General features: G+C 38.0%; 5 protein-coding genes across 6 annotated transcripts; 4 read left to right on the top strand and 1 right to left on the bottom strand.

The window, feature by feature from the left end:
• The first annotated feature begins 709 nt into the window (after positions 1 to 709).
• On the top strand, positions 710 to 1,920 carry LOC140778867 (sialyltransferase-like protein 1). The gene is given in 4 exon segments (XM_073123760.1): positions 710 to 809; positions 812 to 944; positions 946 to 1,069; positions 1,071 to 1,920. Coding segments are annotated over 4 exon segments (705 nt in total). The 3' UTR covers positions 1,419 to 1,920.
• A 670-nt stretch (positions 1,921 to 2,590) lies between these two features.
• On the top strand, positions 2,591 to 7,896 carry LOC140777337 (uncharacterized). Its single transcript, XM_073121382.1, has 5 exons — positions 2,591 to 3,106; positions 4,586 to 5,303; positions 5,922 to 6,291; positions 7,074 to 7,510; positions 7,597 to 7,896. The coding sequence occupies exons 1-4, from the start codon at positions 2,824 to 2,826 to the stop codon at positions 7,122 to 7,124; spliced, it is 1,422 nt and encodes a 473-aa protein (XP_072977483.1). The 5' UTR covers positions 2,591 to 2,823; the 3' UTR covers positions 7,125 to 7,510; positions 7,597 to 7,896.
• Positions 7,897 to 9,489: 1,593 nt separating this feature from the next.
• On the bottom strand, positions 9,490 to 14,273 carry LOC140777336 (transcription factor TGA2.1-like). The gene is made up of 12 exons (XM_073121381.1): positions 13,998 to 14,273; positions 13,547 to 13,635; positions 13,275 to 13,351; positions 12,925 to 13,119; positions 12,459 to 12,512; positions 12,073 to 12,132; positions 11,897 to 11,974; positions 11,747 to 11,792; positions 11,393 to 11,664; positions 10,784 to 11,023; positions 9,907 to 10,049; positions 9,490 to 9,725 (listed from the first exon to the last, which is right to left on the bottom strand). The coding sequence occupies exons 1-12, from the start codon at positions 14,141 to 14,143 to the stop codon at positions 9,650 to 9,652; spliced, it is 1,476 nt and encodes a 491-aa protein (XP_072977482.1). The 5' UTR covers positions 14,144 to 14,273; the 3' UTR covers positions 9,490 to 9,649.
• A 3,228-nt stretch (positions 14,274 to 17,501) lies between these two features.
• On the top strand, positions 17,502 to 19,613 carry LOC140777343 (cytochrome b-c1 complex subunit 9, mitochondrial). Its single transcript, XM_073121389.1, has 3 exons — positions 17,502 to 17,661; positions 17,822 to 17,869; positions 19,333 to 19,613. Exons 1-3 carry the CDS (start codon positions 17,569 to 17,571, stop codon positions 19,378 to 19,380), a joined length of 189 nt encoding a protein of 62 aa, XP_072977490.1. The 5' UTR covers positions 17,502 to 17,568; the 3' UTR covers positions 19,381 to 19,613.
• Positions 19,614 to 20,579: 966 nt separating this feature from the next.
• Positions 20,580 to 23,471, top strand: LOC140777340 (large ribosomal subunit protein uL1). 2 transcript variants are annotated; one of them, XM_073121384.1, is made up of 6 exons: positions 20,580 to 20,627; positions 20,773 to 20,825; positions 21,289 to 21,508; positions 22,003 to 22,168; positions 22,773 to 22,978; positions 23,164 to 23,471. In XM_073121384.1, exons 2-6 carry the CDS (start codon positions 20,821 to 20,823, stop codon positions 23,215 to 23,217), a joined length of 651 nt encoding a protein of 216 aa, XP_072977485.1. In that variant the 5' UTR covers positions 20,580 to 20,627; positions 20,773 to 20,820; the 3' UTR covers positions 23,218 to 23,471. The 2 variants fall into 2 exon arrangements, with proteins under 2 accessions (XP_072977485.1, XP_072977486.1); XM_073121385.1 differs by having other exon boundaries at positions 20,598 to 20,616.
• The last annotated feature ends 430 nt before the right edge of the window (positions 23,472 to 23,901 follow it).

Raw genomic sequence — 23,901 nt, 5'->3', positions numbered from 1 at the left:
ACAGATAGCCCAGGGTGTTAAAATGTAAGTTTTGTACCTACATTTCAAGGCTAATTCTTCTTATTTTTTGCCCACTTTTGCATTGCTTTTTAACCAAACTAACTTTATTTTAAAATTTATTTTACTAAAGTAGGCACCACCTAAACTCAAATATAAGAAATAGTCTATTTTTTGTAGCTCTATCTAAATTAATTAATTGTTAAGAACTCCTACGCCAAGGGATTATGAACTATTATCTAAAACGTTTCAATAAAAATACTGATAAAATGAATATTTTATCTTAAAAAATATTGATTTTATTGGCATTTTACTTGTGAATATAATAAATTAAACTTATTTTAATATTTAAGTCTGGAGATTTATTTTGATAAATAGATTAAAAAATAAATCTATTTTGGTCAACAGCTCCACTTTTGCATGGTACTACCATTTGTCATTTATTTATACAGAAAGCCATCTATGAGTAATGAGCTGCTTTCTTTATTGCAAGAAGGCCAGTCACGTTTGATTACACCGACCAATCAAGTATAGTTTATTAGAGTATATCTGACTATTGGTGGACATCACGGCTAGGCCATCTCTGTAAGTCTAGTGGTCTCGGTTCTATATATCAGCTCATCAGAGAGGTCGCTTATTAAATTAATTGCCAACTAATATTAGCACGTGTTGATGCCTTTGAAGAGAATATAATTTCTCTTGCATCTGCTTAATGCCATTAAAAAAAAGGTTAATAATAATAATAATAATAATAATAAAAAACTCCCACGACCTCGTCGTCCGCCTCAACAACGCCCGCGCCGCTGCTTTCGCTGCCACGTGGGCTCAAAGACCCACCTCTCCTTCGTCAACAACAACATGCTCCACCTATGCTCCTTCCGCGGCGGCTGCCTCTGCCACCCTTACGGGCCCGCCGTCCCCATCGTCCTCTATATCTGCCATGCCGCCCGCCTCCCACGCCGCCCCGCTTCTCGTCGCCGACCCTCGCTTCGACGTCTTATGCTCCCGAATCGTAAATCTCTACTCCTTAAAGCTGTTCGTGGAGGAGACGGGGAGGCCGCCAGAGGAGTGGCGGGGCGGCCCACGACGCGATGATGTTCCACTACTCGTCGGGGCTACAGGCGGCGATGCTGGCGGTGGGGACCTGCGAGAAAGTTTGCGTCTTTGGGTTCGGGAAGTCGGCGGAGGCGAAGCACCATTACCATACGAACCAGAAGGTGGAGCTGGACCTGCATGACGACGAGGCAGAGTACGCGTTCTACCGCGATCTCGCCAAGAGGCCGGAGATGTTACCGTTCCCTAAGGATTCCGGATTCAAGGTTCCCCCTGTCGTGTTCTACCATCTAGATAGGAGGGAGGAGGGAGATCATAAGTGCCGGCAACGTAAATTTGAACTTTCCTGGACTGTCAACTTTTTTTAAGATGACAAGCCTGTGGGGCTAATAATTTCATTAATTTTAATCAAAATTTACAAGTTTGATACACTAAAATGAATTAGAGGGATATTTTGAAAAACCTCGTTACCGCACAACACGAAGAAATAAATATTAAGCCAGACATCACTGATCAGCTAAGTGTGGCTTCGTCATGGTCGTTATGGATCTTAAGATAGTGCAGCTATTATGACCTTGTAGAAACTAGAAAGAAAGCAAACCAAGGAAGAAGCAAAGTGACTCAAGACGACCACCAAAAAGACACCTTCAATGTCAGTCCTAGCTGAAGCGGACGGAAGTTGATGTGACATGGGTAACGATAGCAATTAATGACATTGATGCAGCAAAGGAGGAGTGGTGAGGGTTGCAGGGCAGGTGCGATGAGGACGACGTGGCGATGATGATAGAGTGGATGATAGAGGAAGAGACGACCGACCAAAGGCCGGACCAGAAGTAGCTCAACTAAAGCCGCCGCAGGCCTATGGGTGGCATAGCCAAAGACTCCCCCCCCTTAAAGCTACCAGTCTATGAGTATAGTTAGGAGAAGGAACCCCACGGCAACTTAAAAGAAATCTTACAGCCTTATTTGGTGACTTTTAAATTAGTTCAGTAATTAAATATTTTTTTATATCTAATTAAATATAATTTAAAAAAATTTAAAATTAACTAATTAAGTTTGAAACTTAGTCTTAAACTAAACAAATTTTCACAGGGATTAGACTGTAATTCTTTTATCCAATTAGAAGTTTCACAGTTCTCCAAGCTGGTAATGGAGTAAAAATTATTAACTATGAGTGGAGATTATTTTGCTGTAAGCTTGCTAATCTATTGCGCGAAAATCAAATTAGAGAATAAGTAGAATTAAAGGGGAATATGAGCAAACTCAAGCTAACACACAAAGTGATCACAGCTAGATTGAGGTTGCAACGTGCAAATGCAACTAAAACCCAACTAGATTCGTATACAACTTACGTACGGCAAGAATAATTCGGATCATCTTCTACCCAAGATAGGAATAAAGAGGATCCGAATCCGTTACTGCTACTACTATTCGCTCTTCCCGAAACGCCCCTAAAGATATCCGAGTCCGTCTCGGATAAAGGCGGGGTTTCTCGGGATTTTATGAAGGAGAACCGAAAGGCCACGGCGCTTCGCCCATACCTCTCTCTCTCTCTCTCTCTCTCTCTCTCTCTCTCTCTCTCTCTCTCTCTCCCCCTTCCACTGCCCTTGGGCCTTAGATTCGTTCTCTGATCTCTCTCCTCTCTTCCCCCACAAACCCTAGAGCTAGATCCCCTCCATCTCTTCCTCCGGCTCCTCGATGGATCTCGCGGCGATTAAGCTTAGGGCTTCTCTTCCCGTCCCCAAACCCTAGCGCGGTGTGCTTCTTCTCGCCATGGAGGGCTCCGCGGAGGATTTGGCCGCCCCCGACTCCTGGGAAATGGCGGATTTGGACGAGACCATGAGCCGATTGCTCCTCTCGTCTCGGAACACTCCGGTCGCCGTGTCATCGTTGCCGGATTTGTCGAATGAGGCGGCGCCGCAAGTGTCGCCGGCTCCGTCGTCGTCGTCTTCTTCTTCTTCGCGGGAGCGCGGCCGAGAGGTCTCGGAAGAAGCCATTAGAGAGGTGGACCAATTCCTCAGGGAGGCGTTGGAGAAGCCCCGGGAACGTCTATCGAGTAAGTGCCTTGATTGAGCTCTTGCTTCTTCTTCTTTTTTGTTAAGCTGGATTTGCAACATGTACGTGCTTGTAATAATTATAATAGGGGTTAATTATGGTGGATTTAAGCTCTTGGAAAGTGAATCCCATTTATGTTGCTAAGGTTGAATCAGAAGCCTGCCTCTTTGACTTGATCTTCAAATCGCTTTCCTAATTTTTTTTCAACTCGGGTTGAAATTTCGCATGCTGATGGAGCAAGGCTAGGATATTGATTCTGCTAGTACTATCATACCAAAGTTTAAACTTTTGTGAGAAAAGGAGAAAATATGACTTTGGCTACTTTGACTACTTTGTTTTGCAGAGGACAGATAGGCTAGACCCGTTGTTAGAGTAAGGTTAGTGTTGTGTGAGTAGAGAATTGAGGTTCAGACAATGGAATTTTTAGATGACACAGATTATAGAAGGATTTGATTGGTTAAAGGATTATCTATTTGCATGAAAAACAACATTTTGAAGAACAACGTGTGAGTTTTAGTTCATTCTTGCAGATATAGTGACTGACATGATTGTGTTTAGACCTGTAGATTGGTGGGTAGCAGATAAGTATTTCTACAAATGATACATGGTTCAGAATTTCAGATATGTTCCTGTTGGGGATAATATCAGTTACAAAGTGGTTCTATATTTTTAATTTGGACAGTTCTTATCTAGGATGTAAATAATGAACACTAATAATAGTATATAACACTTGTAACCTTGAGGGCTTACATGTGGTTGTGAATAATCAGAAAAAAATCCTACCAGAGGAGCATCAAATAGATTTAAGAAGACCGTCTTTACAATCATATCTGAAGGAAATAATATAGCGGTGGACATGGATAAAGTTCGACGACTACTTGATATCCTATATGTCCATTTGCATATGTATGTGCGCAACATTGGAAATATTACTAGCTAGGTCAATATAGCTAAATCGAGATGAAGCTGTTAGAGATCCTTATGAGAAGAATTAATTGGCATTTGAAGTGTGTATAATACTTGATATCTTTTTATTGGAATCTATTCTCTTGCAGTGATATTCAAGTATTCAACCAATTGACATAGTCATTCTTTTCAGTGTGAAACATTTGGATTCTATTTTGAAAACTCAAGCCTTCTTGATTTATTTCTTCCAATTTTACTATGATTATTTGCAATGAGTAGATAGTACATCAACTTCTAATTCTGTTAAAAAAAAATTTATGCAATTAAATTTTCTTTTCTTCCTGTTTTTTGAATGGCTGTATTACATGCTAATGTAGTCTACCAACAAACACCTGTGAGCTTTTATCATGCATATTTTCCTTTGATTACTGCTTAGCAATTAAGGAGACACACTTTGGGTGGTGCTATGACTGTGACAAGGGAAATTATATTAACAAATCTGATCAAATGATCTTGAGCCATCAATGCATTTATTCTTCTGTTGCCATGCTAACTATGATATGTCTCTGTTCAGTTTTAAGGATGGAGCAAGACATCGAAAAGTTTATTAGAGATCCTGCTCAACAACAGTTAGAATTTGAGGCTCTTCCAACTTCCTATTTACGGTTGGCTGCACACCGTGTGGCACAGCATTATTATCTCCAGTCACTCGCATTGCCGGACAATAGTTTGCCTGATGGATCTGGTTCACGTATAGTGCTCCGAAAAACTTCCTATGAGTGTCGGTTTCCTCCAGTTCGTCTTGCTGATATTCCGGTCAACCTGCCACAAGAAGATACCAACAATGTCGTGAAAGTCGCAATTAAGCAAAGACCAGAAAAGCACTTACATAATAGTTCTAAAGCAAATGCCCATTCTTCTAAGGCAAATCATCAGAAGAGTGTTGAAGAAAGAAAAGAAGAGTATAACAAGGCACGTGCACGGATATTTAGCAGTAATAACAGTAGCAGCAGTAGCGCAATCTCCAAAGCAGATGACGAGCCAAAGTTTCCTCATAGTATCCGTTGCTTTTCCTTAGATTCGAGTTCAATTGAGAGCTCATCTTTAGAAGGACCTGAAATTACTCATGGGAGGGTTTTGAGTCACTCTTCTTCGGGTGGCAACTTATCGAATAGGAACAAGAGTGACCCAGAGCCACAAGTTAGTAGACACAGAGCCAGCAGCAGAGTAGCTATATTCCGGGACCGTGAGGTGGATCGTAAGGATCCTGACTATGACAGGAGTTATGACAGGTTTGCTTTTAAGACTCCACTTTTGTGCTATTATTGTGTTGGCAATCTAAACTTTTTACTTGACATATTTATGGAACAATTTATTTATTCCTGGAAAAAATATGAAAAGGTTGATATCTATGTCCTGATACTGCAATTTTCTTTCATCATTTTTCTAGCTTTCTTGATAAGGTTGAGTTTTTCTAATCTATTTCCTTGAAGCACTACAGATTGGTGAATTTAACAACTTATATGTATCTATTAGATGACAGGTTATAGTCAAGCATCCCGTCATATCTTCATTGTCACATTTATCAAATGCATGTTTGAATCATTTTCGCAAAGCGGAAACATAACCAGAAATAAGCATGTTTGATGAGTTCAGTCATATACATTTAATCTTTATTCATCAAAGAGAATTTCTCCATAAACTTCTGAAGTGAAATTCTATTTTGCATACATCAAGTTGCATCTGTTTACATCAGATTCATGGTCATATCAGCTCCAGTGTAATCCTACAGAGTCGTCTGTTGAACATTAAATTGCACGAAATCATGAATTTGTACCTTCTTTTTCTCTTCTTTGGGATGAAAGCATGAATTTGTATTCAGTCATCATAAAATGTGCGTATATCTTCAGGTACGCGCAAAGATTTGATCCTGGGTTTGGATTCAGTGGAGGGCCTTACACCATGCAGCCGCTGTATTCTCCTGCTGTTAATTACAATACAGAATTTCCTCAGCTTGGATCAGGGCAGAGGCCTCAAATCACTATTGAGCAGCAGCCTCGGTCCATTCCTCAGCACCTGCACGGACATTGGCCAGCAGCCCAAGCGCCTACTGCAATGGGTTATGGACCTCCAGAAGGCATGGTTTCACCATATAATCGTAGTCCTATTGCTGCTCCTTCCACATCATCTATTTACATGCCATCTTCTCAATATTCTGTCGCCCCGCACCATGGAATGTCATTTGTTCGTCCACATGATCGCATGCAACCCTTTGTTCAGGTGGATATATCTTTCAGTACATTTTTCTCTTACCATTAGCTTTATATGTTATAAATTTGTTTATGCTGTGTATTTGTTTCTTTGTGGATTCATGTTCAGTTATAGGGTTAATGCATGGCATAACCATATTACTATTCCATGATAAGATATAGAGATTGTTGACATATTGGAGCTATATTATTATAATGTCCTAACTTTTTGCTTGCTATAATGTGGTGCTCCTAGGACAAGGCATACAAGCATAGAATATACATGATTAGTGTCCTGTTTTTCATTGTCAGAACCAAGTTCTAAAAGGGGAATCTCAGATCTCCTAATAATGATCTGGGTGAATTGAGTTAAGAATGATTTAATTTCAAGAATACTTTGTTTTCTTTCTTAGTAGCAAGATGGTGAAATTTTTAACTTGTGATGCCAATTCTGTTTAGAAGATTCAATTTCAAGGTTTAATGTTTCTTTATATTATCTATTTGTCTAGCTCTCTGGATTCTGTTACTTTTTACTGTTGGAAAGTTGATTTCAGGAAAAACAGACAATCTAAATCTTGAGAATTTTCATATCAAAATGTTTCTAAATGTTGCTGATGTAAAACTAACTTATCATGCTCTGCCTTGAGACATCAAAATGACTGAAGTATGGAGTTCTTGCAATATTGTTGTAATATTTGAATATTGTTCTTCTATCTTCCTTTGGATTCATGGTCAGTATAGCCCTGTGAGATTTTGTTGTAATATTTGAATATTGTTCTTCTGTCTTCTTTACTGAGTATGGATTTCTTGCAGACTCATCAACAACAACCTGAAGCGAGTTTTGGATTAGCCCGGCCCCGCTAAGGGGCCTGGGCATGCCTGCACGTGCCAGCATGTACTCTAAATCCTGGAGTTATAGACAATCACAGATGCAATATTTATTATCTGCTGGCAGGGCGATTGCAGGCATTAAAGAACCGAGATTGCTTGAGCTTTGTCTGTTGCTAAAAAATTGTCCAACATCAGCTTTCTCGGAGTTGTTTCCTGTACCATGATAAGCAGGAGTGGCATCTTAGCCTATGGAGTGACCAATCGATTGTTGACAGACTCTATAAGTGTTTCGAGGATGCAGAAGATAGAGAAGGAGCATGTACAGCTCGGATGTAAACGGAGAAGGAACGCGTACAACTCGGATGTAAACAGAGAAGGAACGCATACAGCTCGGATGTAAATAGCTTATCAAAATGGAGGTTTGATATGAAAAAACTCCATTAATGTTGCTGCTTTCTCTTAAATGCTTGATACACCTCTGACTTACATATATTAACTCCTACAGAAGCAGCACAGGCCTCCGCTCTCTTGTTATGGCGTACTACTGAAGTCATGTGCAAAGAGGCTTGAAATGAACTAAAACCTGCAAACTGAAGATAATATGTTATGCTGCTTTGCAAATTATGGTGCTCGACAGATGGACCTTCGTCGAAACTTTGCAGTTTAAGATGCCCAGAGAATAAAATTTATCTCATGTATTAATTACTGTAATCATCATATGTGACATTATACATCACATTGACATGGTTAGAACGGACATGATACTGATATTTCTAATCGTATGGTTGGGTATGTCTTCTCTTCAGTATTTGCCGTTGTAGTTTTTGTTATACATGTTAAATTGCTTCTTCATGTAATATCACAAATGTTTTCGTAGTACTCCTGTGACGTATTTCGTGTATATGTTTTGTCTTTCTTTCTGGATCTTCTAGTGATCTTGTCTCTTTGGGTGTGTTCTTATTTTTTATTTATTTGAAAAGAGAGCTGAACTAGTTGTGCCTAAGCTCACGGCCCACCCCTGCCCCTTGCGTGGGAATGGTCAAAATTTGTAGTTGGGGTGGTATGGACGTGCCCCCCTATATTAGACTGCATGGGGAGAGGTCATACCTTGGTGTCGTGAAACTATTGGTGCTGGACAAATTTGTCAGATCTCTCCACAAACTCGACGACAAAATTCAATCTTACAGTGCCTGTACTCGTTTTCCATGGTTGGAACTGGAAACAAGCCATTATGAATAGTTCTGTTTCTCGCGTTCTTTTTCACTTCTACAGTACACTAAGTGACTTTTCTTTTAAAAATATAAGTGAAATTTGCATGACACCTGTTTTTCTCAACAAAATTACAATGTATCTTTTATATTTTTATTATTTATAAATTGAGTCATATGATCTAGTGAATATATCTAAGTAAATACTCTAAGTTAGATTTAAATTAACACGGTAAGAATATTCTGTTAAGTAGAGATATTTTATTTCTAACTAACTAAAATATTTTTATTTTTAAAATAACTAAAATACTCTTAGTATGATTTAGTTAAAAGTATTTCTATAATTTTTTTTAGTATAGTTGACTCGATTCGTTTTCTACTCATTCGCTAATTTTCCTAAAAAGAAAGTTAAAAGAGTGAAATTTATTTTTAGTAAGCAAAGGAGTTATTTATTTTTGCAATTAATTATAATATATATAATTTTTTTGGAAAGTGAGTATTTTTTTTTTATTTCAATTTCCATTAGTGGAACACTCCACTTAACAAATAATCTTCGAAACTTCTAAGATTAAGTTCACGGTGCACACCAAATAATATACCTGAGTCATCTAATTATAAAACGTATTTATTGCACACACCAAACTATATACATGATAGAAGTGTTTTATCACACGTTTTTGGTCATGAAAAGACCACATAAGATAATATGTATGGATTTCTAAAAATTACTATCTGAGTTAGCATTAAAAATAATAAACAGATATTTATGTGAGCAATTTTGGGTTACTCGTATGTAGTCAGTCTTTAGCATCCACCGGGAATAAAAGTCACCCACTAGCATAAATAAATTCATAATTCAACTATTTAAGTATAATAATTAGTGTGCAGACCGAGCCTATCATGGTCAAAAACTCCTCCTTGTGTACTAGTTTTTGTGCCAGAAAATATTCGATCTGTAGTCAGTCCTTGGCAGTAGAAAATAGTCTCCCTGCTTTTGTTTTTATGAACCCCCCCTGCCTTCATCTTGTTCTAAGAGTAATGCTCGTTCCAAATGCAATAACTTGGGATTGGTCCTCTTCCTATTTAACTTTCTCCTGCTTTTGCTTCTATGGTATGTGCTTACTTATTCACAAAACCTTCTATCTTATGGAAGAGCAATTACGAGAACGAGTCGATCCAGATGCATAAACTACTGGCCACAATTCGCCTCCTGTTTTCTTCTTTTGCTCACTGAAACCTCTACATGATCAGTTTATAGAATAATACAACTCTCTCTTTCTCTCTCACACACACACTCTCACTCTCAGAGCACTCAGTAGGACGTCTAAAAAGTCTCACTGGCGTAGCCAATTAAAAGCTTGAAAGCTGGTGCTGCTGAAGTTGATGAATGTCTTGTAGTTCTGAGACTGTGTTATTGATAAAGCTCCTGCAACAAGAAACAAGCAAAATAGTCATTATCCGACACAAGGACGAATAACAGCATTAACTGGTAGTCTATCAGCGGCTGAGAATAAATTATCCTCCACTTCGCATGATGAAGTGGATTTACTCATGCATAATAGTTTTGTCTCAGAAAAAGTTTAGAGGCATCAATGTAGAAATTTTACTCTTGTGGTCGAGAAGCCCAGAGAGAACTGAGAGCGCGAAGGCAGCTGTAGTATTCACCGATCGTCAGGAAAAATCTTGCTGCTTGTCGAATAGTTAAGATCCGGCGCATTTGATGCAATGTCTCTTGTCTCATTCTGTCAGCCTACACGATCACACAAGTCAGAGGCTTTGACCACACAGCTTTTTTACTCGTTGTCCTCTTACAAAGATCACAAGGTTTGCCTTTCGCTCTTTTACTAATTGTACCTATTTATGAACAGGATCGACCCTTTGAGCTTTGGCACTCTACCAATTAATGTATCTGCTTTTACTTATGGCCCATGTCCATGAAAGTACTGGAAAGTTTAGGTAGCTGTGTGTGACTGTCTTTATCTCACTGGGGATTGAACCGGCCAAACTTGTGGAAGGCATGGACCATTACTCTTAACAACGATGATTTAAGCACTGTGATGTTTGTCTATTGAAGTACCAACAAGAAAGACAATGGTAAAGAAGGCCAAGTTCTTGTATCAAGAAAGCAATCAAAATATTAATATCTACAGAGAAAGTTCCTACCTTCTTCTTTTGACTATAGACACATACGATAGGTGTGACTCGAGAAGGATCAAGAGTGGTGGAGTGGTACCACTGCTCATAAATTCAACAATTTGCTGAAAATGATATAGAAGAGCTTGATTTTTTTGTTATCTTCCTATCGACGATATTGTTTTCAGTAGAGAAGGATAAGTTCCAAATTTAGCAGAACTTAACATCTATAACATTAAGGTCTCATCAGATCAGATGACTGAATTTATCTTGACATGTTGTGCTTGCCAGTTTTTATATTGCTCATTGTGTATTTATGATCATGAATCAAGAAGAGGATAAGAAAAAGACCTGTAGGACGAAACTTTCGACGTTTTCAAGCTTGTCGAGTGCCATTGCCATGTTGCCCATGTAGTTTCCAACATTAGATCCCTCGCCAATGAATCCAGTTGCAACCATTTCGGCCAATGATTGGTGGAGTTGTTCTAGGCCTTGTGAGAGAGCCTCTTCTGCCTGCTGAGATGACTGCTGAAGGTTGCAGATCGCCATTAGCTGGTGCTCCCTCAATGGATCCATATGAGGCATTATTATCTGATCAAAAAGGTTGACAAGAAACAAGCTAAATTTCACTATGTAATATGTGTAACACAAATGTTAAGGCAATCTACTAAGAGACTTTTATTCCAGATATAAACATTAGGAGAGAGATATTTATCATCCCTAGTAGTAATGCTGCAGGATGCAGAGTTTGATCAGCAGTTTTTAAGCATAATTCTGTAAATCGAATATACGAGAAAGCAAAGAGGAAAAAGCTCTGCAACTATAGTAATTGCATAGACCCTCATGTTATATGTAACCAGAACAGACTCACATTGCACTAGTCATGCATTCAACATAGAATTCTTGATGTAACACAAGATGTGAGCAAAAGACGTGCAAAGGAGAGTCAAGTTTTAAGACCTGAAGAAGCTCAGATGGCCTAAATCCACCTATCCACATGAAGCGTCGTTCGACCGGACTACTCCACATTCCAGTCAGGAGGTGGAATACATCTGCTTTCGCCGCCACTGCTTTCAGACCGAACAGCTTGTCATAGTGCAAGATGCACCTGTCTACTATTAGACCAAGATTTCTCTCAAGCAGGTGGGCCTGCAATCCCGCTCGGAGATCAGACAAGTGCTTGTTGTTCTCGTCCAACCATCGAGCATGCTCCATGTCAAAAGTAGATGCACCTTCAATACATTCCTATCAGCAAATGTACTTCATAACTTGCCTAATTATAATGTTTGAGAAGGTAGAGGGACTCATTCTTACCAGAACTGATTCCCTTAACTGCATCACATCCTCCAAAAGATATACCCTACACACCATTAATCTTAGTCATCTGACTGAATGCTGATACTATAAAAATCGCAAAAGCTGTAACTATATGTATGAAGAAATATACTGTTAGCATATTTGAACCTGTGATCGCGCTCTTTGGAGATCTAGTTCTAGTTGTTGAAGCCTTACTCTACTTGATTCTAGTTGCTGCACATAAGCCTATGAATCAAATTTGAAAGGTTAATTGCAAAGATTGGAACATTCACATAGCCATCCTGTATATTAGAAAGTATCTTGGTCATTAAAATCTGGTATACCTTTTTCCTCAGCCTGCTCTTCTTTGCTGCCTCTCTATTTTGAGCTAAGCGTCTAAAGGTCTGATAATCAAAGACAACTTCTGTAATTTTTTGCTCAAACAACACAATCATATAGTTTCTGGTAGACTATAGCTAGTAGAGAGTCGATCGTCATGTCTAAATCAAGATGCAATTACTCAAGACCATAGATCAAACTATATAAATAGTTATAAAAATAAGGATTCAACTTTGAAAACAGTTAAAATAGTTAGATCAGGTCTCCTTTTAAAGAGAAAATCTGTATTTAGTCCAATTGATTAAATAATTAAGACATAGTAGAACTGCGTTTTGGATGTATGACACATCTCCAATTGATGTAGGCATGAGAGAGAGAGAGAGAGAGAGACCTTGGCATCTAGTAGTTTTCCATCTTTCCTTGTGTCAGAATCAGCAATACTTCTCTGTTAAATAAGAAATGTATATTAGTATTTTAAAAGGAGAATAATTGATATATCTCCCTTTCCTAACAGCATCTGCTAAAAGAACGGAGAAAAAGGGCAAAAGGTGTGTGACCGTAATGGAGGCCAGAACTCAGAACATAGAGTTTGAGAAGAGTTTTCTTTATAAGCCAATCGAGAACATTATTATGAACCAGAAAACCAGAAAGAATGGCATCTCTGATTCATTAGTACATGCATTTAGATGAGTGTTTTGGAGCAAAACACAGTTGCATACTTAGGTCCTACAACGACGTATTTCGTACATATAAAAAAAAAAAGGCATGCGTCGACACAGTGCACGAGACTCCCCCCTATGTGTGAGCCTGTGCTAATTTTGGATCGTTAGCTATGAAAAAAAAAATTAATTCAGTACCTTAGACTGGTGTCTAGGTTGATGATTTGTAGCTTCTCCTGCCATGGAGGCATTATTTGCCATCACCTTGTGCTGCTGTTGGTCAGTGGACTGTTCCGAGGAGGTGTATCTGCTCACTAGAGGCTCTGACTCCAGCTTGGGTCCTATGGTTTTAGCTAAGCATGAATCAGTGCTCCCTGCTGACTGTGAATTCCCCTGTTGGCATTAAATAAGGCACTATAAAGTCAGTGTGGGGGCAATAACCATCCATATCCTCCTTTTCCTACACTACTACACTACACTACTCTCTCTCTCTCTCTCTCTCTCTCTCTCTCTCTCAAAATTTTAAGTCAAAAGTCAAAAAACCATACTCTTTGTATTTTCTCAAATCTCATTGGCCATGGGGAGGGGAGGATATCAAGCCTTGAGGGCTTGGAGCTGAAAAAGGCTGCAAGAATATGAGACGAAGAGGATTAGAAACAATCTTAAGCATCGGTAGCATGTATGGATTTCCTCTGCAAGGCAGTGAAGTGAATATATATATATATATATATACACTTGGTAGTGCTGACATAAAGCAAAATTTGGTAGGTAATTTAGGTTGGATAAAAGGTGGGAGAGAGGAAGAAGGAGAAAGGATTACACTGTCTGTCTCCATCACTCCTTAGGCCACTAACTTCCTGCAGGAGAGACTCTTCCAACTCATCAAAACAAGCAACTTCTTGTTGGTCACTAATCAAGTAAAACAAAGTCCATATTAGTGGGTTGGATTAATACTTTACTAGTGTAACTAAAATAAAGGAGAGGAGTAAAGATAACACCCATGAATGGATCAGATTAAGCTTTATTAACTTGGTGTGTAGATGTGTAATCCAACGAAAGATTAGCGATTACATAGTGGTGATGCGTGGAGCACTTCTAATACGCGGAAAAGGAAATATATATCCACTCAAGGATTTGAAAATTAATAACTCCAATCCACTAACTAATGGTCATTCGATCTCAGAGCCATCTGTTGATCTATAATGCAATATGTAACTGTAAGCATGGTGTGAAATCTCCATAAAAGCTAAAGAAATCGAGAGAAACTGTACAAGATATCGGTAGCCGAAGGATTGGAGTCCTGGATTCCATAAACAAGAAGCTGGTTCAAAGGCGCAGAATCTGGAAAGCCAGTTACACCAACTCTATGGTTTGCCATCCAAGACTCCACGTCTTCTCCTTGCATCATGGTGAACATTTCAGCCAGTTAACCTTGTCTCCTCAGAACTTCTCTCAGCCTTCTTCGCCGCAAACTCTTCTCGTTGCTCTGTCAATCCTTATAGTAGTAGTAGTAGTAGTAGTAGAAGAAGAAGAAGAAGAAACGATGAGAAAGCTATGAGCTTTATAGAAAGGTAGGAGCTGTCTTCCAAGTATATTAAAAAAAAGTATACATACAGTAGAAAAAAGGATATGAGCTTGCACAATATTTGTGGGTCTCTCTGCTCTTGTCAAGCTAACCAGTGTTCTACTTTTCATTTTCCTTCCTTTTGTGCAAATAGGCAGGTGCAAATAATAGTGGGGATCATCGCAATAACTATGCCCCTTTCATTGGCTCAGTCTTGGTCTCTTCCAGTCTTTCAGATACATGAAGAACGCAGAAAGACAAAAAAAAATGATTATAAATTATATATACATGTATGTATTTATAGATTGAAGTGGATATGTTTGAGATAATTATCTTTTGTTTAAACCAAGCCTGCTTAATTGACTATGAGGTCCTTGTAGTTAAGCATTAGTTGATGCTGTGGAATCCTTTTAGAGTTAAGAAAATTATTTGTGGGTAGAGAATGTCAATGTAAATAGTAACTACTAAAGTTGTAATAACATCAGCATTTTAAAGTAAGCATCCACTTAAAGAAGAATCATTTGAAATTAGTGTTTATAAACTCCAGTTTACCTTTTACTTTCTGTAGCTTAAGATCTATGTCAGAAGTTAGAACTAATCCTATCCTCCATTGTTACGATTAGCAGAAAAAGAAAAAGAAATTTCTTTTTCTCTCTTTCTAATATATATATATATATAGAGAGAGAGAGAGAGAGAGACTTGGTATGACTGCTTGATGCGTGTCCACACTGTCACCACGTATCCCTACATCCTGTGCCACGCAAGCATCCCACTAGATCGGAAGCTTCCATCCCATTGGCTGAACTTTCCCAACCGCACACAGTATTATATTCTCTCTCCAACCACAAGATTGCAAAGGGGCATGTGTCTCTCCACAGGCCATTCATCTCTCTCTCTCTCTCTCTCTCTCTCTCTCTCTCTCTCCTTCCTTTAGGTAGACGATATATAGAACCCTTCTGTCGTAGTAATAATAATACTAGTTGAAGGAGATGCTCTCCCAGAGTTATCCTGATCCGGCGGCCCAGGCGAGCCCGATGGCGGCTCGTGTCGGGAACGGAGAGGAGCGGCGGGAGAGGTTGAAGAGGCTGAGGGTTGAGATGGGGGGCGCGAGGGTTTGCATACCGGAGAGCTGGGGGCTGGAGAGCAGGTTAAAAGATTGGGCGGATTGCGCGGCGTTCAGTGGGTCGTTCGCCGCAGCCGTGGCGGCGTCGGCGTCAGCGCGAGATGCTCTGGCCGAGGAGTGCCGGAAGGCGAACTCGAGTAGAGTTGAACTGGAGAATAGATGCTGATGCTGATGCTTTCCTCTTCCTCTTCCTCTTCTATACATATGGATTTGGGTTCTTCTTTATGCATCCATCTTTTCTTCTTCTTTTTTTGAATTTATTTTTTAGGGAAATGGATAGCGAAACATATGGATGGTTTGATATGTTGTATTACGATCTCGACTCAAAAATTCTAAACTACTAGTAAAAAGAGAAAAATGAGTTCTATAATGTGAGCTAAATGCTCTGTTCTTCCGGCCGGTCTGGAATCACAGGATGTGTGGATTTGGAAATATAATTTCATCAAATTCGTTGTCTTGGAAAATCAGGGTAATTACGATTTTAATTGATTCGGATGATTTCATTATTTTCTAAATACCAGCATTTATTTTTAAATAAAATCAATTGGATTCCATAGTAATCATATCTCTGTCATGTCCGACACCTTCCGTACGATTTTACTTATTATTTTTAATAAACAAAATAATACTTCTCCCATCCGAATGAAATTTCTCTCCAATTAATTCTTTCCTAATCTATCATAGGTTGGTCATTTTGAATTGAATCTTCCAACCTCTGGAGATTAATAAAAATCGTGTGTCTTGGGCTATCAAATCACTACATAATTGTAAGCTGACATGAGGCTCTCTATTACCATCAATCTAGTAGAATCATTTTACGTTACGTAATCTTTGTTGTGTTATATCTATAGTTTTAGCCATCGTTCTGTCATCTCACCTCTAAATGACAAATATATTCCATGCAACAAATATTAGATCCAGAGGTTCCACCCTTTTCTGAGGCATGCTTCCTCTAAATTAGCTTATCAATTTCTTCCTACCAAAATGATTCTAATTTGACATGTTATAGATCCCTTTTAGAATAAAGACCTCTCTTTGGAAATTAGCCTAGGGTCATTTGCTGACCAGATCCCACCTCTCAGCCTTTGGCCTTGTCTTTGATACTCTGCTTCATGTCTGCTCTCTTGATACTTGAGACCATTGACCATTTATTTTTTCATTGTAGAGTGGTTGTCATCGCTATTTGTGGATTTTCGAGGGAGACAAATTGCTAAGATTGAACAGAGCTTGGTTCAAAGGGATACTGAGCCGTCTTACTTTGACTAATTTGAAAAGAGATGACTGTATGCCTTCATAAGGTTTGGCTTCACAATATTTCGTTAGCAAACAATCATATAGCTAAGTTATTTGTCAAAAGTATTAAGCCCACCCACCCCAACTATCATTCTTGTCCGTTGGGAACTTTCCTCGCCTTGATAGGTTAATTAACCGCGATGTGTGGGTCAAATTTCCTAGTTCGATGGACTAATAGTAGTCTTATAAATCAATGTTGATTGTGAAGACTACACTAATGAGAGAGGCGCTACAAAGTATTGCACATAGAAACTTATCCAAAGTGTGGATTGAGATTGACTCTACTTTTCTCATCAACATTTAGAGGGATAGTTTTAGTCAATTGACTCTATTATCGATAACATTAAAATCCAGATTAACAATTTTAACAATTATAAAGTTACACATATTTATCGGCAAACTAATCAAGTATTAACTTGTTAATAAAGATAGGAACTTAGGCTTCGGGTGTACTTGTGATGAGGGATATCCTTCTGCACTTATGTCAATTTTAATTGCTAACGACTTCTATAATTGGTAGATTTAATTTCTAATATAGTTTCCTTTTCTTTTAAAAATAATGAGAATAATTTTATTTTCACCCTCTTAAATATTATCTTTTTCACATTAACCCTTTCAACTTCCATTTTTGTGTGTATATATGATGATCATGTGAACTATTAAGAATATCTTATAAATTTTGGGGTTTATGAACAAAAATTTATGGGGGTTGAAAAAATAAAGGAAATTATCAAGCCCGAAGCGAGTCGAGGGTTACTTGAGTCGCACGGTCCAACCCGAATCGTTGCATATCTTGGACTTGTCTTCGGTTTTTTATCTTTGTGTTTCGTTGGAAGGAAGCGATCGGTGCAATCGAGATCTCATGGGGTTGTGGGAAGGGCTCTACCGCGTCCTCATGCGCCGCAACTCCGTCTACGTTACCTTCGTCGTCGCCGGCGCCTTCGCCGGGGAGCGGGTTTGTCTCCTCTTCCTCCCTTCCTTCTTCTCTCCTCCGTAGCCGTCGATTAGGGTTTCTGATATCTCATGTATTTTTTCTTTTGTGCCTCATATGGGTTTCTATTGGATGCCATGGACGCCTATGTGTAACTATTCCTTTTATTTTTATTTGGTTGCAGATGGTGGATTACGGAGTTCACAAGTTGTGGGAGTATAACAACGTGGGGGTAATGGTTTTTGAACTCGGTCTATTGCTGAATTTATTGCATTGATTTGTATGAAAATCTTGGTCTCAAATTAAAATTATTGTTTGATGTGATATTTTGCTTATATGAATTCTTACTTATCCTCCAAATCTATGGATTCTTCACTCGGATAGCTTTAGAATTACCTTACCTTGGAGCTCTTGCATTGAGAAAATATGCCCCAAGCCTGCTCTTCAACTCACTTATTCTAAAAGGCTAAAGAGAACCAAGAGACTCTTGATGCCGTTGTAATAGCGTGCTCAAGATCAAAGTGTTCGTTTTATTGGGAAACTATCCCCGAGGGAATCGAAAATTGCCCCAATTAACCAAACTACATATGCTAAAGTCCAGTAGAGGTTAGGGAGATATAAGCCCGAATTGGTCTATTGAAGTCCAGCAAAACTAGTCAGTTATTGACGAAAAAAGTGAATTTGCAACTATAAACTTTGCAGCACGACCCATGCTGTTTCTAAGCAGGAGTTTGTTTGATATATTGATTCTATTGAATCTTCACATTTCTTTCTTGTATCTTTGTTTATTGGAGGGAGTTTCATCTGGTAAAGTGTGGATTACATCTCGAGAGCCATTATGAGCTGACTCCATATTAATAATCATTCTTCCCTCCACAGTAAGTCCCATTTTCATAATCATTCTTCCCTCCACAGTAAGTCCCATTTTGCTTTCTGCTGTCAAGTGTCAAACGGAGCCATATACATAATGGTTGCTGTTGCCCTTCACCAATGAGAAGAGTGGGAGAGCAAGATAATTAGCTCATGTAAGAGGAGATGGAGACTGGAGGATATAGGGGTTAGGAATTTAGGAGATAAAATAACCTCGTTCACCAACCCAAGGTGATGGTATAGTTTTTGGCAATAAAGAAAGCAGTTTATTCTTATTAAATTAGAAATTGGTGTTATTTATTGGAACATCCATTTCTCCGGACAATCCTTGGGTTTCATTTAATGGTCAAATACACTTGTTGTTAGCATGATGCCATGATCTGTTCAGTGATGTTTATTGTCCAAAGCTTTTTAGTCACTGAGAAGTTGATTTAGTTGAAGTAAAGACAGTGATATTCAGATCAGTATCTTAGTGCTTGTTCAGACTTCCTGATATCTTTTGGAATTTTATGTCTAATTTATTATTCAAGATTGCCCCTGCTTCCAACAATTCATAAGAAACTTTACTTGAAATTAAAATAACAATTCTATGCTCCATCCTTTGTTCATGTAATTAGCATAGGACCATCTGTTCCCTGGGTCTTGTTTTGACTTGAATTCACCTGTGATGCTTACCAATATTTCTTGTTCCTTTACGCTGTTATGTGGCCCAGAAAACATTCCAGCTGCTAACAAAATTTTTGTTATGGTGCAGTGCTATATTTGCATCATTTGTAAGCTACCTCGAATGATGTTATTCATACAGTTTCTTTGTTTGAAATGCAGAAAAGGTACGAGGATATTCCAGTGTTGGGGCAAAGGCAATCTGAATGATGATTTTTGGAGGTCTAGCTTTTTGCAGATCTTGCATTACATTGAGCTTAGAACAGCTTGTGGAAACACTTCTGTTGCGCAATAAACATTATAAATGGCATTGAGCCAAGACTCATTTATTAGCATGATTCTCACTTGAATCTTAAATTTAAAGGTTCAAGCGTGAACGGAACCTCTTATGTATTGTGCATCCATTTTTGGGTTGATCAAGATACCCCATGCAGCTACATCTCTTTTCTTGCCTCTTCCATTTCTATGATCTTAAATACAGCTGCGTCCAATCTGAGATTTTTCCAGATGGGTTGAATACTTGAATCAATTCTTCAACATTTTGAATAGTCCCAAGTGGTTTAAAATCATTTGAACGTCATCTTGTTCGTTGTCCAGGCAAAGGATTAAGTAACTGTCGTCTTTTCCAAATTTTAACTATAGATCATTAAATTTCTGTCATTCTGCTTACTGTGACAATGTAGAGCGTCCCCATCTGTCCTGCTGTAGGTTTTAACAATCAATGCCTGTCTGTTGGTAGTGTGTTTCCACGCCAAAGCAACACACTTGCTCCAGTTACATATACCTTGTTGCAGCCTTTCATAGCTCCCCTGGATTACTAAAGTTGAGATAAGATATTTATGCGGTTTCACACACAATTCCACGTACCCTATATTACTTGTTTTTTGTTTTAAAAAAATTATTCTTTATTTATAAAGAGAAGTCATAATATAATAATAGTGTCATAGTAAATATTGATGACCGTTATAATTCAAACTCGAGTGTCATAGTAAATAGTGTAATTTTTTACTAGATTTAAATACATACATAATAAAATTAAAAAATTATTTTTGACATATAATTTTATGACATGACAGTTTATCATTTTATTTTGTTGGGGCTAAATGAAGAGATCCTTACTGGCTATTTTAAAACTAAAGTGCCCAAAATTGTGAATACCATAATTAAATATATTCTAGAAGAAAGTTAAAAGAGCTCTTGTATGAATATTCCTATATCCAAATTTCTCCTGGTTATTGGGCCTCTGATGAGTTAGCCCATTTCTTTTATCGTAACTAGTTAACTGGGCCAACTTAAAGCCCAAAACACCGGCCTCCCAGATCCAACGGCTGTGAACAACGCGAACGTTTCTATGATGATCTAATCCACTCTCCTCGTTACCTATATATATGTATATATATGCCGCTTCCCCGACTCCTCTCGTGCTAGGGTTTTCTTCTGTCTCGCGTGAGCTCTCTGTATGAATTTACTTCGCGCCGCAATTATTTCTCTCTCTTCTAACCTTCGTCACCCTCATCGCTTTCGTCTTCTTCGGATAATGAGTTTAAACTCCTGCGGTTATCTCTGTAATTTGCTAACGATCTCATCTTTATTTGCTTGTAGGAGGCGGCGGAGGAGGCAAAGTGAGCGGAGGAGGAACCGGACGCTACAATGAGGTATTATGGCTGTTTTGCAAACATTAGATTTTTTTACTCTTGATCTGTTTAATGTTGGTGGAGAAATATATTCCAATCATCTGGTCGGACGGTTAGATTTTAGGCAATGATTAGCAAGAAGTATATTTTGAAACTCTTAATAATCCTCATTTTTAATCTGGAATTATCTATGTCGCTATAATTTTGCAACATTTTATTCCTTTTCTTGTTTGAAGATGGATTGATTTCCATGACTTTTTTTATGTTTTTTCTTCACCAACCATGAATTGTTATGAACTTCTGTGTCTCTTTACCAATATATACCAAAAATATATATGGCATGATATATAAATCGTTTCTTATGAACTCATAAATTAAGAAGTATATGTAAGTCTATTTTACAGGACTTATTCTATTCCTGATTTACTCATTTAACATTAAATATGTATAATGTGGCTACAACTATATTATTTTCATGTTGCAGCAAGTTACAAACCGAAGTTCTGAAAGAAGCAATCACCCAAATTGTTGGTGAGTCTCGGGAGAAGAAGCGTAAGTTTACTGAAACAATTGAGCTGCAGATTGGGTTGAAAAACTATGACCCTCAAAAGGACAAGCGGTTCAGTGGTTCTGTTAAGCTGCCTCATATTCCACGCCCAAAGATGAAGGTTTGCATGCTTGGTGATGCTCAACATGTTGGAGAGGTAAAGAGACGGTTATGTACGTTTTTAGTTTTTTACACTAGATAACTGCACTAAGGATAGATAATCTCCAGTAGTCCTTGCATGCAAGGATCCGCTGTAGTGTGTGCTTTTCTTGGTGGCTTTGGACATCAGATACAATTGCTATTGGTATTTTTTTTCTTTAAATTTTTCACACACTGTCCAAATAATCATCTATATCTAACAACATAAAAATTGCTTAAAACTGTCTTTCTTATATGTAAGTATGTGTCTGTCATTTATTGAATGTGTTTATTATGGCGATTTGATAATTCATACTATCTAATCTACTCTAATTTATTAAATGATGTTGTTTTATGCTTTTCGATGTCCCTAACTATCATAAGTCTTTAAGTTACTTATGCCTTCAATTTCTGGTTGGAAGAAGTAGGCAAAACTTTTGTTGGGGACTCCATCATTTTTCCTGTCAAATTTCATTGTCGTATTGCCTGATAGCAATTAACATGCTCTTGCAGGCAGAGAAGATAGGGCTCGACTATATGGATGTTGAAGGGCTTAAGAAAATGAATAAGAATAAGAAGCTAGTCAAAAAGCTTGCGAAGAAGTATCATGCTTTCTTGGCATCAGAGGCTATCATTAAACAGATTCCCCGGCTTCTTGGACCTGGTCTCAACAAAGCAGGCAAGTATTTTTGTTCTATCTTGTTAGTCTTATTTTACTTGTGTAAGCATTTAGACTTGCAGTTCTTATGCTGTTTCCCTTAAGCTGGGATTACTGCATAATGGAAAGATTTAGAAAGTAATGCACTAGATCCCGGAGATATACTTGTTATGATGCAAGCAGTGGAATTTCATGTCATATATTATTGTTTTGTTCCAGCATTTTGAGTAGATGATGGTTTTATATATGGAATCTGTTGCTTCCTCTGGGCTTTTATGTTGATCCACTAGTAGTTTTTGGTGTCTACTGTCCTTTAATGATGATGTACAGGTGATAGATGAAGTATATGTAGATGAATGCCTGCTTCTAGTAGCGCATGTTAACCTACTTGCGTTTAATATTCTTTTACCAGTAAAAGGATATCCTATATAATATCTGTGTCTCTTATCTAATAGAAATGATGGACATTAAAAGTTACTGTACAGGACTGCAACTTGATGGGCAATTTCACTTTCTTTTGTTAATTTAAGCTCTCTCTGTGTGTGTGGTCAAGTGAAATGGCGAATATATATAGTTATGTTATACATGCTTCTAGTATGCTTATTTGAATATATCGGTTATGCAGGTAAATTCCCAACTCTTGTAAGTCATCAGGAATCCCTGGAGGCCAAGGTTAATGAGACAAAAGCAATGGTGAAATTCCAACTCAAGAAAGTTCTCTGCATGGGTGTTGCTGTGGGTAACTGTGGAATGGAGGAGAAGCAGATCCAACAGAATGTGCAATTAAGCGTGAACTTCCTTGTGTCTTTGTTGAAGAAGAATTGGCAAAATGTGAGCTTTTCCTTGATTTTCCATATAGCTTCTTGTTTCTTTCAAATTTTTAGAAAATAGTTCCACTGTCTGGTAAACATGTTCAATTTAAGACATTTGTTACATCTGAACTCTGCAAGGTTTGAACTAGTTAAGTAACTTATCTATTTTAGCAATCTCTAATTAACTCCTTTGATGTCACTTAGGTGAGATGCTTGTATCTGAAGAGCACGATGGGAAAGCCTTGCCGCGTATTCTAAGATGCTGATTCCTTATGCTAATACTGTTCGAGAGAGGAAGGACGTAGGCTTGACATCTTCTCATTAGAGTTGCAGCTTAAATTTGTTTCGGTGCCATCCATCCGTCTGTTTATCGAGAAATTCATGTTTGTTTAAAATTTTGCTACTGCAATTTTGGTCAGCAGTATCAATTATGTTTTCTTATGGAATGGACTTTGATCCAACTCATCTTTACTTTCATATCCTGAATGTCAAAATCGATATACTTTGCTTGCTGCCTGTGAGCATATTTTGACCAAGGCAGTTTGCAGGTTGAGCTTCCCGCTCCTACAGTTGAAACCAAGCTGTGAGGCCAAATGATGAACTGTGTGTGTTTAACCAAGTTTATATTCTATCTTTATCCTTGATGCTTAGATTCATGAACAATGGATCAGCTCTATCCAAATTAATAGTTACTGCGTCACTCAAATCTGATATCATAAAAGTTGCTACGCTCAAAACAGTGTTCCTGTTACTATGAGCCCATTTCTTTTAGTATGAAGATAAGATCACTTGATTTTGGATAAATATTGTTCAAATATATAAAATTAAAAGTGTATTTATCTTTTATAGTCGATATATATATTATATTTATTATAAAGTGTACATGGAACACATTTATTATAAAATATAATAAAATTGTAAAAGCTGATAATATAAGATAAA

The sequence above is a fragment of the Typha angustifolia genome, chromosome 15, assembly GCF_048772165.1.
Source record: "Typha angustifolia cultivar Huaian chromosome 15, ASM4877216v1, whole genome shotgun sequence".
In the NCBI taxonomy this organism is placed as follows: Eukaryota; Viridiplantae; Streptophyta; class Magnoliopsida; order Poales; family Typhaceae; genus Typha; species Typha angustifolia.
Note: the sequence above shows the minus strand (reverse complement) of the source record. Positions and strands in the feature narration are given on the sequence as shown.

Coding starts and splice junctions, on each gene's coding strand:
- LOC140777337 (XM_073121382.1), top strand. CDS start 2,824: ATGGAGGGCTCCGCGGAGGATTTGGCCGCCCCCGACTCCTGGGAAATG. Junction 3,107..4,585: donor GCCCCGGGAACGTCTATCGA/GTAAGTGCCTTG, acceptor GTCTCTGTTCAG/TTTTAAGGATGGAGCAAGAC. Junction 5,304..5,921: donor TATGACAGGAGTTATGACAG/GTTTGCTTTTAA, acceptor GTATATCTTCAG/GTACGCGCAAAGATTTGATC.
- LOC140777336 (XM_073121381.1), bottom strand. CDS start 14,143: ATGTTCACCATGATGCAAGGAGAAGACGTGGAGTCTTGGATGGCAAAC. Junction 11,975..12,072: donor AGAGCAGGCTGAGGAAAAAG/GTATACCAGATT, acceptor TTTGATTCATAG/GCTTATGTGCAGCAACTAGA. Junction 11,024..11,392: donor GGCCATCTGAGCTTCTTCAG/GTCTTAAAACTT, acceptor CTTTTTGATCAG/ATAATAATGCCTCATATGGA.
- LOC140777343 (XM_073121389.1), top strand. CDS start 17,569: ATGGGGTTGTGGGAAGGGCTCTACCGCGTCCTCATGCGCCGCAACTCC. Junction 17,662..17,821: donor GCGCCTTCGCCGGGGAGCGG/GTTTGTCTCCTC, acceptor ATTTGGTTGCAG/ATGGTGGATTACGGAGTTCA. Junction 17,870..19,332: donor GGGAGTATAACAACGTGGGG/GTAATGGTTTTT, acceptor TTTGAAATGCAG/AAAAGGTACGAGGATATTCC.
- LOC140777340 (XM_073121384.1), top strand. Junction 21,509..22,002: donor ATGCTCAACATGTTGGAGAG/GTAAAGAGACGG, acceptor ATGCTCTTGCAG/GCAGAGAAGATAGGGCTCGA. Junction 22,169..22,772: donor ACCTGGTCTCAACAAAGCAG/GCAAGTATTTTT, acceptor TCGGTTATGCAG/GTAAATTCCCAACTCTTGTA.